This window comes from Neovison vison, chromosome 3 (assembly GCF_020171115.1).
Source record: "Neovison vison isolate M4711 chromosome 3, ASM_NN_V1, whole genome shotgun sequence".
Classification (NCBI taxonomy): domain Eukaryota; kingdom Metazoa; phylum Chordata; class Mammalia; order Carnivora; family Mustelidae; genus Neogale; species Neogale vison.
This window is the reverse complement of record NC_058093.1, coordinates 234540376-234553039: the sequence shown is the minus strand read 5'-3', so window position 1 is coordinate 234553039 and position 12664 is coordinate 234540376. Positions and strand designations below refer to the sequence as shown.

The following is a 12664-nucleotide window of genomic DNA, read 5'->3' as shown; positions in this document are numbered from 1 at the left end:
GGCAGGGCTGGGTGCTGCGGTGACTCTTTACTAAAAGTTCTGCCGTACATGCAGCAGAGATCCCGGGGTAAGCCCTCCCCTGCAGTGCCGTCCAGGCTGTGCTTGCGCGTGTAGAAACCCGCTTCTGCATTTGTTTTTCCACAAAGGTCCTCCCTTCCTCTCAGTAGAGAGATTGCTGCGTTCTGCTTAAGAGCTGTGCTGTACACGGAGGCAAACCTCTACAGCCGATCTCTTTTAGATTCGTTTTTTTTGTGTTGTTTTTTTAAGATTTTATTTTTATCTATTTGACGGAGAGTGAGCACAAGCAGGGGGAGAGGCAGGCAGAGGAAGCAACAGACTCTTTGCTGAGCAAGGAGCCCAATGTGGGGGGTCAATCCCAGGACCCTGACATCATGACCTGAGTGGGAGGCAGTTGCTTAACTGAGCCGCCCAGGTGCCCCAGATTCGTTTCTTTTTAAGAAGTTTCCCCTTGGGGCGCCTGGGTGGCTCAGTGGGTTAAAGCCTCTGCCTTTGGTTCAGGTCATGATCCCGGGGTCCTGGGATCGAGCTCCGCATTGGGCTCTCTGCTCGGCGGGGAGCCTGCTTTTCCCCCTCTCTCTGCCTCTCTGCCTACTTGTGATCTCTATCTGATAAATAAATAAAATCTTTAAAAAAAATTTTATTAAAAAAAAAAATTTCCCCTTGCCATCAGTATAACTAATGATAAAAATAACTCTGTGGCACAAAATAGATGACAGTGGACATGCCTCAGGATCCATGAACTTGAAGGATCTGCTCTAGGGACAGAGTGAAGTCAGTGGTCCAGCTTTTGTTACTTAGCCTGAATTTGAGGCCAGCCTTTCCCTTCTCTTCCCCTGATTCTCACCACTGTCTCCCTACTCCCTCCACACTCCCCACCTTAAATTCTTTCTTCCAGAGTCTGTCTCTGTACTTCCACACAGCAAGCCTGCGTTACTATTTCTTGATTTTCTTTTTCCACTCAGGCATTCTGTGCTTATTAGCTTGCTGTGTAGAACACAAGGATTACTACTACTCTACATCTTCCCCCTCCCCTTATCTTTCCAATTCACAGTTAAGTCTGTTTTATGGCCTCAGAAAATGTCCACTGTTGAGCTAAATAGTGTATTGGAAGTACATTTCCCTTCTTGCACATATTTTTTTTTCCCCTGGAGTTAATGGCCTCTTTTTTGCTTAGACTCTAGGCAGACTCTGCACCAGACTCCAGTACTGTTCTGCCCCCACCCAGACCCCTCTGGCCCCTACCGGTTTTTGCAGGAGGCCTCCCTTCTGGATTTGCTTTCTTCCAGACTCCTGCCTACTGTCCCAGCTGTCAGCCTGAGACAGTGTCCCACTGCCATCCTGGAAATTTTCTTGGTCTGTGTGTTATGTAGGGTCCCCACCTTCTGTGATCCCACATTTTTTCTTGGCTCCTCTGGTTTCATGGAGGACATTTAGACATTGATTATTCCCTCACATTGGTAGCTCAGCTGGATCTGGGAACCATGTTTTTACAGAAGGTTGGGGGGCATTGCTCCATTTTCTTTGCCTTCCAGAGTCTAATCCAGAACCATTTGATATTTCTTCCTTCAGCGAGTATTTTCTCTAATCTGAAGTTTGTCAGGATATTTCTTTGTTTCTCGTTTTCTGTAATTTTTTTTTTTTTAAGATTTTACTTATTTGCCATCTCGAGAGAGCACGTGCACAAGCAGGCAGAGGCAGAGAGAGAGAAGCGGGCTCCCCACTGAGCAAGGAGCCCAATGTGGGACTTGATTCCAGAACCCTGGGATCATGACCCAAGCTGAAGACAGTGGCCCAACAGACTGAGCCACCCAGGTGTCCCATCTGTAATTTTTTTTTTTTTTTTAGAGATTCTGTTTGAGAGAGCAAAGGAGGAAGGGGAGAGGGAGAGGGAGAAACAGACTCCTCGCTGAGCAGGGAGCCCAATGTGGGGCTCCATTTGGGGACCCTGGGATCATGACCTGAGCTGAAGGCAGAGGCTTAACCCACTGAGCCACACAGCCACCCCTGGTAATTTTTGATGATGAGCCTTCGTTTGAATCTTTTCTTCCAGGACACTCACACTTTGAATCTAGAAACAAATGTCCTTCAGTTCTGGGAAATTTCCTTTAATTATTTCTTAATTTCCTTTTCTTCTGTTTTTTTATTAACTAGTACTCTGATACCTTTTTTTCTTCCTGTTTTCCATCTTTGTGTCATCTTTTTTCTTGCTTTTCTGGGAGTTTTCTTCCAACTTTATCACACAATTCATACAGTGTTTATGTTTTTTAAGATTTTATTTATTTTATTTTTTATTTGAGGGAGAGAACAAGTACGGAGAGGAGCAGAGGGAGAGGGACAAGCAGATTTCCCACTGAGCACGAGCCCAGTGCGGGGCTCGATCCCATGACCCTAAGATCATGAGGACCTGAGCCAAACCCAGAGTCAGATACCTAACTGACTGAGCCACCCAGGCGCCCTGTTTTTTTATTGCTGCTGTTAATGTAGGTCAAAACCAGCCAAAACATGGGCAGCTTCATACGGTTCACCCTCTATTTTTAATTTTAGAGCTTTCTTTTATTCACTGAACTCCTACCCTCCTGCTCCCCCATCCCTTCCCATCTTCCGCACTCTCCTCTTCTTTGTACTCGTGTAAAGAGGCCTGGCTCCTGTTCCTGTTTCTTAGATCCATCCTGAGGATATTGTTTTATTTTTTTCTCCCTGCATATACTTTTTCCTTCAGACACAGCCAGTGGCCCTCTTGAGACATCCTCCTCGGATTTAGTGTCAGTGCGTGCTTGTCCACTTGGGGGCGTTCAGAGGCTGTGGACATCAGTGTGTGGTCAGCATGGGTTGGTTTTTTTGTGGGGGGGTGGGGGGGGGGAGGGAGACCCAGATGTGAGATCTTCCAGACTTTTCTCCTGAGCGGGTCAGGGCTGCCAAAAGTATTCTCCTTGACCTCCCAGCTGGAGGGTGCAGGCTAGGCTGCCCGGTGTCGTAGGGCCTGGCAAGGGAAGGAGGCTGGGGGGGATCTCAACAGTCCACAGGTAAGTGTTCCCGTAGACCCGGATTTTGGCTGGGTGCCCCCACCTGCTGTGCCAGGTGGTGCCCAGACCAGAGACTTTCTCTCTCACCATCAGAGACTGAAACTCTAGTCTTCTGCAGCTGCGGAGGGGCTCTGACCCCTTCTTCAGCTCCATTTCCTGTGATTGCTGCTTCCATTACCGGAACCTTGAGGGTGTTTATAGAGTAAATCTGCTTCTCTGCTTTCCATTCAGCCAGTTTAGGTTAAGCTTTCTCAAATCTACTGAACTGTTCTCTCTTCTCCAGCTTCCAAAGTTGAAAAAAAAAATTGTGGTAAAATACCATAAAATTTACCATTTAAGCATACAGGTCACTAGCATTTAAGTGCATTTACGTTGTTGTGTAACCACCATCACCACCATCCGTCCCCAGAACCTCCTCTTCACCCCATCAGAAGCTCTACCTACAAAGGAACTCCCCTTTCCTCCTTCTCCCCGCCCCTCACAGTACACATACTGTTTGTGTGAACTTGACTTCAGGGACCTTATGAAAGTGGAATTATGTCATAGTGTTTTGTTAAGAGGCTTATTTAATGAATGTTCTCAAGGTTCATCCATTTTCTATCATAGGTCACAATTTCCTTCCTCTTTAAAGCTGAATGGTATTCCATTCTGTGTATACCAAATTTCCTTCATTCATTTATCAGTGGACACTTGGCTTGCTTCTCCCTTCTGGCTGTCTTGAGTAATGCTGCTAGGAGAACATGGGGGGACAAATCCCTGTTCTCGGTTCTTAGGCGCATATACCCAGCAGTGGACAAGCTGAATCATACGGTTATTCTAGGTTTAATTTTTTTTTTTTTTTTTTTTTTTTAGAAACTGCTATATTTTTTCCCATAGCTGCTGCACAGTTAAATTCCTACTGACATTTTCTCCACATTTTTGCTATCTTTTTTTTTTTTTTTTACTTAGAGCCGTTTTAGTGGGTAAGAAGTAATACCTCAATGTGGTTTTGAAATATGTATTATTTTATTTATTTTTATTTTAAAGATTTTATTTATTTATTTGACAGATAGAGATCACAAGTAGGCAGAGAGAGAGGAGGAAGCAGGCTCCCTGCTGGGCAGAGAGCCCAGTGTGGGGCTTGATCTCAGGACCTTAGGATCATGACCTGAGCCGAAGGCAGAGGCTTTAACCCACTGAGCCACCCAGGCGCCCCGAAATATGTATTATTTTAAGTAGTCACACGAATTGCATGCCCTGTTGACTGAGCCAGCCAGGCACCCCTCAATGTGGTTTTGATCTGCATTTTGATCTGCATTTCCCTAGTGATGTTGAGCATCTTCTCATTTATTTTCTATTTATCTGTCGTCTTTGGGGAATGTCTATTCATGTCCTTTTCCCATTTTTTAATTAGCTAGGTTTTGGGGTTTTTTGGTTGTTGCAGTTGTTTTGTTTTTGAGAGAGCACGAGCACAAACCAGGGGTGGGGGGTGGGCAGAAGCAGAGAGAGGATCCCAAGCTAGCGCCATGCTTGGTGGAGAGCCCAACGCAGGGCTCCCATCTCCCCACCGAGATGACTGACCTGCGCCGAAATCAAGAGCTGGACGCCTGACTGAGCCACCCAGGCAGCTCAAGTTGAGGAGTTCTTTTATATAGACTCTGGACATGAATCCCTTAGCAGATAACGGGATTTGCAAATACTTCTGGCCATCTCGTGTGTTAGACTTTCACTCTCTCATAATGACCTTTGCATAAATGTTTTTAACTTTGATTTGGTTCAGACTCTTTGTTTATGCTTTTGGTGCGGTGGGAAGAAACCACTGACAAATTCAGGGCCTCCTGGGTGGCTTGGTCGGTTAAGTGTTTGCCTTCAGCGCCAGTCATGATCCCAGGGTCGAGATTAAGCCCTGGCTTAGTGGGGAGACTGCTTCTTCCCCTGCCTCCACTCCCCTGCTGGTGCTCTCTCCAAATCTTTAGAAATAAAGAACAAAGAAACCGTTGACAAATCCAATGTCATATAGTTTTAGGTCTAAATAATTTTGAGTTAACTTTATGTATGGTATGAGGTAGAAGGTCTGATTTTCCCAGCAGTGTTTGTTTAAAAGTTTGTCTTTTACCCACTGAGTGGTTGTGGCACCTTGTCAGAAATCTCTGAAGATTCAGGGGTTTAATTTCTGTCTGGGGTTTCGGTTCTGGTCTCTTCATCTGCATGACCTTAGTGCCAGTAAGACATGCTGTAGTGAGTCAGGAGGTGTGAGTCCTCCAGTTGTTTTCTAGACTGTGTTGGTAATTCAGGATCCCTTACACTTCTCCCCGAATCTGAGGATGGATTTCTGCATCCTCATTTTTCTGCAAAAAAATGTTGGTATTTTATAGCTACTTCATTGAATCTGTAGCTTGCTTTGAACAGGGTTGACATTTTAACAATACTAAGTCTTCCCATGAATATGGGGCAGCTCTCCATTTATAGCTTTAAATTCTTAAAGCACTTTTTTAGTTTTCAGTGTACAAAGTCATTCACTTCGTCGGTTCAACTATAAGTATTTTATTTTGTTCTTTTTGATGCTACTGTAAGTGGAATTGTTAATTTTGATTGTTCATTGCTAGTGTACAAAAATGCAACGGATTTTTGTGTGTTTATTTTGTATCCTGCAACTTGGCTAAACTTGTTTACTTCTTTATGCCACCTCCAAACCTGGCACTTGGACAGTCATGAGGCCTGCACTAGGGCTGTCAGTATTTTGACAGTTTGCCTGTCTGTTTTCATTCCGACTCACCTGAATGGAGAAGTGAAAGTACAGATGCTAGTGAGGACAGAGGGCTCAGGCTGACCACCACTGAGATGAAGAAAATCTATCTGCCGGGTGGGGGCGCTCTCTGAGCTTCAGCTGGCTTCTAACTGGCATGGTGGCCAATTGACTGTGGCTGCGGCTCTAAAACAAAAAAAGGGTGGTAAAAGCAAAGTATAAATTCACAAGAGCAGGGGCAGAAGAGTGTGTCTCTTAAGTGAGGGCATGATGAAAGACTCCAAATCCTGGGTTTGCTCGTTGTCAACAGAATCTCGCCAGCCTTGGTAGTAGCTTGGTCTTCACGGGTTTTCGGTAAGCATTTAGCAAGGGGCGCGCAAGCCTGCTCTGCCTCACTTGAAAGCCCCAGTGCCTGTGTGGGCCAAGAGGAGCCCAAGATGACCATACAGATGTTCTCACTCTCACCCTTTGCTTCCCCCCGGCCCCTGCTCCCCAAACTGATCCGTAGGGAATAAGCAGATAAGTGCACCATCACGTAGATAGGGAGGTATTTATCGACCATAAATTAGATGAGAAAAGCAAGCTATTTAACATACTGTATGAGCCTGTCTTTGTTAAACAGCATGGACAGAAGACCTATTTTATACATACAGAGAGGCAACGGTAAGCTTGGAAGTCTGAATGCTTTTCAGGCATACATTAACCTTTATAATTGGTAGATGGAACCAGTCCCCGTTTAATGAGAGCTTTCCAGCAAGTGCAGTTTTCCCAAGGGCATGAGGGGCTGGACAGTGCTCAGGGGCTCTGTCCTGTTTCTTCATTGCTCGGTGCTGGGGTTTGGCGGGGGGCGGGAGGGGCCTCTGGCCTCTGCACTTCCTTCACCTCATGTTGTCTCCTCTCCCCTGCAGACTGCAATAAGGTTACTGACCAGTGCCTGTCCTTCTTCAAACGCTGTGGAAATATCTGTCATATTGACCTGAGGTACTGCAAGCAGGTTACCAAGGAAGGCTGTGAGCAGTTCATAGCTGAAATGTCTGTGAGTGTCCAGTTTGGGCAAGTGGAAGAAAAACTCCTACAGAAACTGAGTTAGTCCAAGGACAAGTATGTAAATAAGGGGTGGGGAGGGGGAGGGGTCATGGCAGGGGAGGGGAAAAAACTTTACAGAAACTAGGGCTTTTATTTTCAATTTGGAACTTGAAACAACAGACCCCACGATTCCATTCTGCAAGTCTTGCTGAGGGAGAAGCCGTGTGGGCTCCTGTTTTGGGGGAGGAGTGAACTGGACACTCCCCCTTCGGTCCCTCTGAATTACAACCGCACTGCTTTCTGGACCATTTCTAAAGGCGGCCTTTACCAAGAAGACATTCCCGCTGGAGAAGAGGACAGACTTTGAAGAAATTCTCTTCCTGAAGCATGAGCTAGGAATTTCGTGGGTGGTGGTGTTTTCGTTTTGGACACCTTGTTCCTTGCAGCTCCGGGGGTCGGTGTCGACATTCAGCGGACCACACGCCACATCTGCTGCCGTCGTGACATATTTTGTTTGTTTGGTTTTGTTACATCTTACATTATGCAGAACTATTTTTGTACAAATTGTTTAAAAGTTATTTATGCAAGGTTTGAATGCATACCTGTGTTTTTATTGTTTTGAGATTGCCAACTTCCCTGGTTTCCTAAGGTAGGAGAGAACTGAACCTGTACTTCATCCACACAAATAATCCATCTACACACGTGCCCAGATCCAGCAGAGCAGGCGAAGACCTTCCAATTAAAAGCATGTTTAACTGGAAGTTGAGAGCCTGCTTTGTACGCTGTCAAGAATTACACAAGCATGTGGATATATGTTAATTATAGTCGAAGTAAGACACTTTGCCAAGTTTCCTCTGTATAAAATTCACCCGTTTCTCAAAATTTTAAAATTCAGACTTCAGCCTTTGCACTCAGGAGAGTTTTGCGCCAGCATGAGCTCTTGTATTCTACATGGATCTAATTTATACAGTGGGTCAAGAAGTAGAATAAATGATCCAACATAGCCTTTCTTTTCCTTTTTTCTCTCCTTTGAAGTGAGTTGAGTTCTCGTTCAAGGTTTATAACACGGCTGTTTCCTAGTTGTAAAGTTATGCCTTCATAAGTGCCATTGTTGTAAGGTGTTGTTTTCCTAGACCTTCCCTGATGCGGTTTTACCTTTGTTGAATTTGTATAAACAATTGTACAAAAAAGCACTCTCAGCCTTGGAGAGTTTCTGTTCGGGGGCGGGGGTGGGGGCGATAGAAAGCTGACTGAGAAGTCCAGGGGCAGCAGTCTCGACACTGGTATAAACTACGTTAGTTGTCAGAGATCCGCAGTGGCCCTGTGGTGCCTGCGGTTGCCCATCTGCAGAGTTTCCGGCCTTTGGGGAGAGAACGGCGCCGCCCCACTGGCCTCCGGGAGCTGGCTTACCTGTGCCGGTGCCTCAGAGCCCACCTGTGTGAAGGAACAGCCATGGCCCCTTGGTGATGCCACTGCCGTCGTGGGGGGCAGGGGGGTTCCAGCTCCTCAGCCTTTCCCTGGTTCCGCTCCCAGAGGCCACATGCTGTGCTCGGGAGCCTTGGGCCAGGGCCGCTGCTGTAGCCAGCTGGTGGACACAAACCAGGGGCAAGTCATTTTAGATCACATTTTTTTTAAAGAGGGTCCTGCAACCTTCTACTCCCACATAGATAAGGCTGCTGTACTGACTCTGAAAATGGATAAGATAGCCCACCTCATTTCCTCAGTAGTTTGTTGCCTTTTTCTTTTTTTTTTTTTTTTTGCCACAAAATGGTTTTAGATCCCACCCAGTCTCATGCCTCCTGTTAGCTTAAACACAGAGATCCTTTGACTCAAACTGGAAACCAGAATTTAACTCAGGAGATGCACCTTACAGAGGTAAGATTAATTTAACACTATGTTTTGTTTTTAGATTTTATTTATAGAGCCAAGCAGGGGTGGGGGCAAAGGGAGAGGGAGAAGCAGATTCCCTGCCAAGCCGGGAGTCTGACATGGGGCTTGATCCCAGAACCCTAAGATCATGAGCCGAAGGCAGATGCTTAACCAACCGAGCCACCCAGGGGCCCCATCACTGTGGTTTATTTATAAAAATATGGCTTAACTTCGCAAGCCTGTTCGTTCATCTATGGAGACCCCTACAGACCCCAGCTTGAATTCCCTGAACTTCCGAGTAAGCCTTATCCTGATGCCTCCTCTTTGGGAATTGCTTTAAGAATAACAGTGTTCTGGGCGCCTGGGTGGCTCAGTGGGTTAAGCCGCTGCCTTTGGCTCAGGTCATGATCTCAGGGTCCTGGGATCGAGGCCCACATCGGGCTCTCTGCTCAGCAGGGAGCCTGCTTCCTCCTCTCTCTCTCTCTGCCTGCCTCTCTGCCTACTTGTGATCTCTCTCTGTCAAATAAATAAATAAAATCTTAAAAAAATAAATAAATAAATAAATAAAATCTTTAAAAAAAAAAAAAAAGAGTAACAGTGTTCTGGGGTGCCTGGGGTGGCTCAGTAGGTTAAAGCCTCTGCCTTTGGCTCAGGTCATGGATCCCAGGGTCCTGGGATCCAGCCCCGTGTCAGGCTCTCTGCTCTGCGGGGAGCCTGCTTCCTCCCCTCTCTCTCTCTACCTGCCTCTCTGCCTACTTGTGATCTGTCAAATAAATCTTTTTTTTTTTTTTAAGATTTTATTTATTTGACATACAAAAATCACAAGTAGGTGGAGAGGCAGGCAGAGAGAGAGAGAGGAGGAAGCAGGCTCCCTGCTGAGCAGAGAGCCCGACGTGGGGCTCGATCCCAGGACCCTGGGATCCATACCTGAGCCAAAGGCAGAGGCTTTAACCCACTGAGCCACCCAGGTGCCCCTGTCAAATAAATCTTTAAAAAAAAAAAGAAAACAGTGTTCTACAGGTGAACAGTCATTGGGGCCAGAGGGCCCCGTTTCTCCTGTAATGTTTCCAGGAGTTCGCAGGTCTGCCAAGAGGAGGCAGAGAGGGCTGCCCGGGCTGGGGAGCCAGAGCTACCATGGGACATCCTCAGAACCAAGACCCTGGTCTCTCCAGGCCTGAGGCAGGCCACCACCCTGCACTGGCAGCATATCCGCTCCCCTGCATGCACTGAACAAGCCAGTCTAGGTTATACCCCAGCACGGTTTCTGTGCAGACCTGTTATTTTTCAAAAGGAGTTTCAGGGATATTTGGGTGGCTCAGTTTGACATTATCCCGGGATCCTGGGATGGAGACTCGCGTCACAAGCTCTCTCTACTCAGCAGGGAGCCTGCTTCTCTCTCTCTCCTTGCCGATCCCCCGGCTTGGCTGTCTCCCACTTGCTATCAAGTAATTAAGATTTTTAAGGAAAATTTAATGGCGCCTGGGTGGTTCATTCGTTAAGCATCTGCCTTCCGTTCAAGTCATGATCCCAGAGTCCTGGGATCGAGTCCCGCATTGGGCTCCATGGGAGCTCTGCCTCTCTCTCATGAATAAGTAAAATCTTAAAAAAAAAAAATAAAAACAAAAATGAGCTTTAGATGAGGTAGACCTGAGCTAAATACTTACGAATAGTTGCTGAGTTCATAGACTGTAACTGATGAAGCAAAAAAAGGAGCATAAGCCAGAGACAGTGCTTCATGGATCAGATCGCAGTTTCCTAATCCAGAAAAGAGGCTCCGCTCCATCCCTGCTTCCTCTGGGGAACCTGGGGTTTACAAAAAATGAACGCCACCATGGCATGTCCAAAGCATTGAATGCCATCCTTGCATGTTGTGAGGATAAGAGCAAGGGAACAGCATCATATTCTGCTGTAGACCTTCAGACCTTTATTTATCCGTGTATGACCTGTTCAAAAACTTCAGGAGCCAGAGCACGCCAGCCAGGAAATGTACGTTGCAGGGGGAAATGTCTGCCCTCTGTCAAACAAGGCAGTCGGCACCTTGTGAGTTGTCAAGCCTGTTAGACTAAAAATTTCTGTGATTACTTCAAGATTACTTCAAAACACTACCTTGAAAAATCCACCATTAAGGGATGCCTGGGTGGTTCAGTCAGTTAAGCATCTGGCTTCAGCTTGGGTCATGATGCCCGGGGTCCTAAGATCGAGTTCCGTATCGGGCTCCCTGCTCAGTGGGGGGGCCTCCTTCTCCCCCTGCTTATATGCTCTCTGACAAATATAATCTTTAAAAATCCACTATTGAGGGGTGCCTGGGTGGCTCAGAGGGTTAAGCCTCTGCCTTCAGCTCAGGTCATGATCTCAGGAGCTTGGGATTGCCCCACATCGGGCTCTCTGCTCGGCGGGAAGCCTGCTTCCCTCCCCCCGCCTGCCTCTGCCTACTTGTGATCGCTATCAAATAAATAAATAAAATCTTTAAAAAAAAAAAATCCACTATTGGGGCGCCTGGTGGCTCAGTGGGTTAAGCCTCTGCCTTCGGCCCAGGTCATGATCTCGGGATCCTGGGATCGAGCCCCACATCGGGCTCTCTGCTTGGCAGGGAGCCTGCTTCCCCCCCTCTCTCTGCCTGCCTCTCTGCCTACTTGTGATCTCTGCCTGTCAAATAAATAAATAAAATCTTTTTTTAAAAAAATCCACTATTAAAGAGTTCTCGTTCTCTTGCTAAAAACAAATACCTATAACAACCTCTATAAATCCAAGAGGAAACACCAAATGAGCTATTTGAAGCTGAGGCCACATACAAATGATCTCAGTTTTCTAACTTAAGACAAACCAGCACCTTCTGCTCAGCTTCTATTTCCGTGTTTACTATCACCTGCTGGCCTAGATTTGAAGACTTCTTTCCACCGAATTAGCAGTTTGTGGGTAAGGTTGGATTTCTGGAGTTCACGGTCTCACGAGAGGTACAAACCGGGTGAGCGCTCCTACCGCTTCAGCAGGGGGTGGGTTTTATTGCTTCTGCAGTGGGGTAAGGATCCGCTCAGACTGCTTACCATGAACTGTGGCCAGCACCCACCCTGTGCTCTGTAGGCAAACAGGAGAGAAAGTTGTTTGAAATACCCGTAAGGCCCGGGTTTGCATGCAGTGTCCCTCAAAACCAGTAGACACAGGAAGGCTTGCTTTTCTTCACAACTAGGCAGACTTTCTCCCTATACCCGGGGCAGACTATCTGCCCTCCTTGCTATAATCTTCAGATTTGTTGACTGACTTGGGGATCCTGAGCACTTAAAGGCATCTGTGCTATCCACTGCAGTCAAAAACATAAACCCCAACAGGACTCGGCTGAGAAGTTAGGCATTTCTTAAAAACACACCTGCCGTAGGAATCAGTTCACAGTCGGTTTCAACCAAAACACCACCCTGGTTGGAGTTAGATGTGAAAGTGAAGCGATTTCAGATCATTCATGTTCTAGGAACTGTTCTGCATAAGCCTATGTCTGGTTTCTCTTTGCTGGGTGATAGCGGAAGAATTAAAAAAAAAAAAATTAGTGTCAGAGCCGGGTTCACGTTCTGATGTTAGCCACTTCCTTTTTAAAGTACCAAATATTTTATTGCCAATTTTTTGGGTAATAGCTCTATTAAAAGATAGTCACATACCAAATAATTCACCCGAGTTTTAAGTAACCCCTACCCCCAACGTGGGGCTCAACTCACGACCCTGAGATCAAGAGTCGTATGCTCTTCCGACTGAGCCAGCCAAGTGTCCTAGCAACTTTCTAAGATTTTAGACAAGTTCTTTAATTTCTCAGAGGTTTCCCATCTGTGAAACAAGGCAACCGGTTTCAGAATGCTAAAGAGAAGCAGAAAGCACCTAGTATAATACCTGGTCACAGGAGACAGCAAGTCCGTAGTTAAGCTTACTGGTACATCAGCAGCAAAGGTAGGTCACTGCAAGTCTTTGAAGGTCTCCCCGTCTCCTGTGAAGAAGAGAACCAGACCAGGTGCAGACA

The 12664-nt window shown here is 46.4% G+C and overlaps 1 protein-coding gene and 1 long non-coding RNA gene across 15 annotated transcripts in view; one reads left to right on the top strand and one right to left on the bottom strand.

Moving 5' to 3' along the window:
* Positions 1-7988, top strand: part of KDM2B (lysine demethylase 2B) — a 125660-nt gene extending 117672 nt beyond the window's left edge. For all 14 annotated transcript variants that reach the window (XM_044244320.1, XM_044244316.1, XM_044244314.1 and 11 more), the window contains one exon: positions 6678-7988. In XM_044244320.1, coding sequence (XP_044100255.1) covers positions 6678-6859 — 182 coding nt within the window. In that variant the 3' untranslated portion in view covers positions 6860-7988. The remainder of the gene's footprint in view (positions 1-6677) is intronic.
* Positions 7989-11295: 3307 nt separating this feature from the next.
* Positions 11296-12628, bottom strand: LOC122902066. Its single transcript, XR_006383737.1, has 3 exons — positions 12538-12628; positions 12029-12165; positions 11296-11739 (listed from the first exon to the last, which is right to left on the bottom strand). It is a non-coding gene; the product is annotated as an uncharacterized LOC122902066 (long non-coding RNA).
* Positions 12629-12664: the final 36 nt, after the last annotated feature.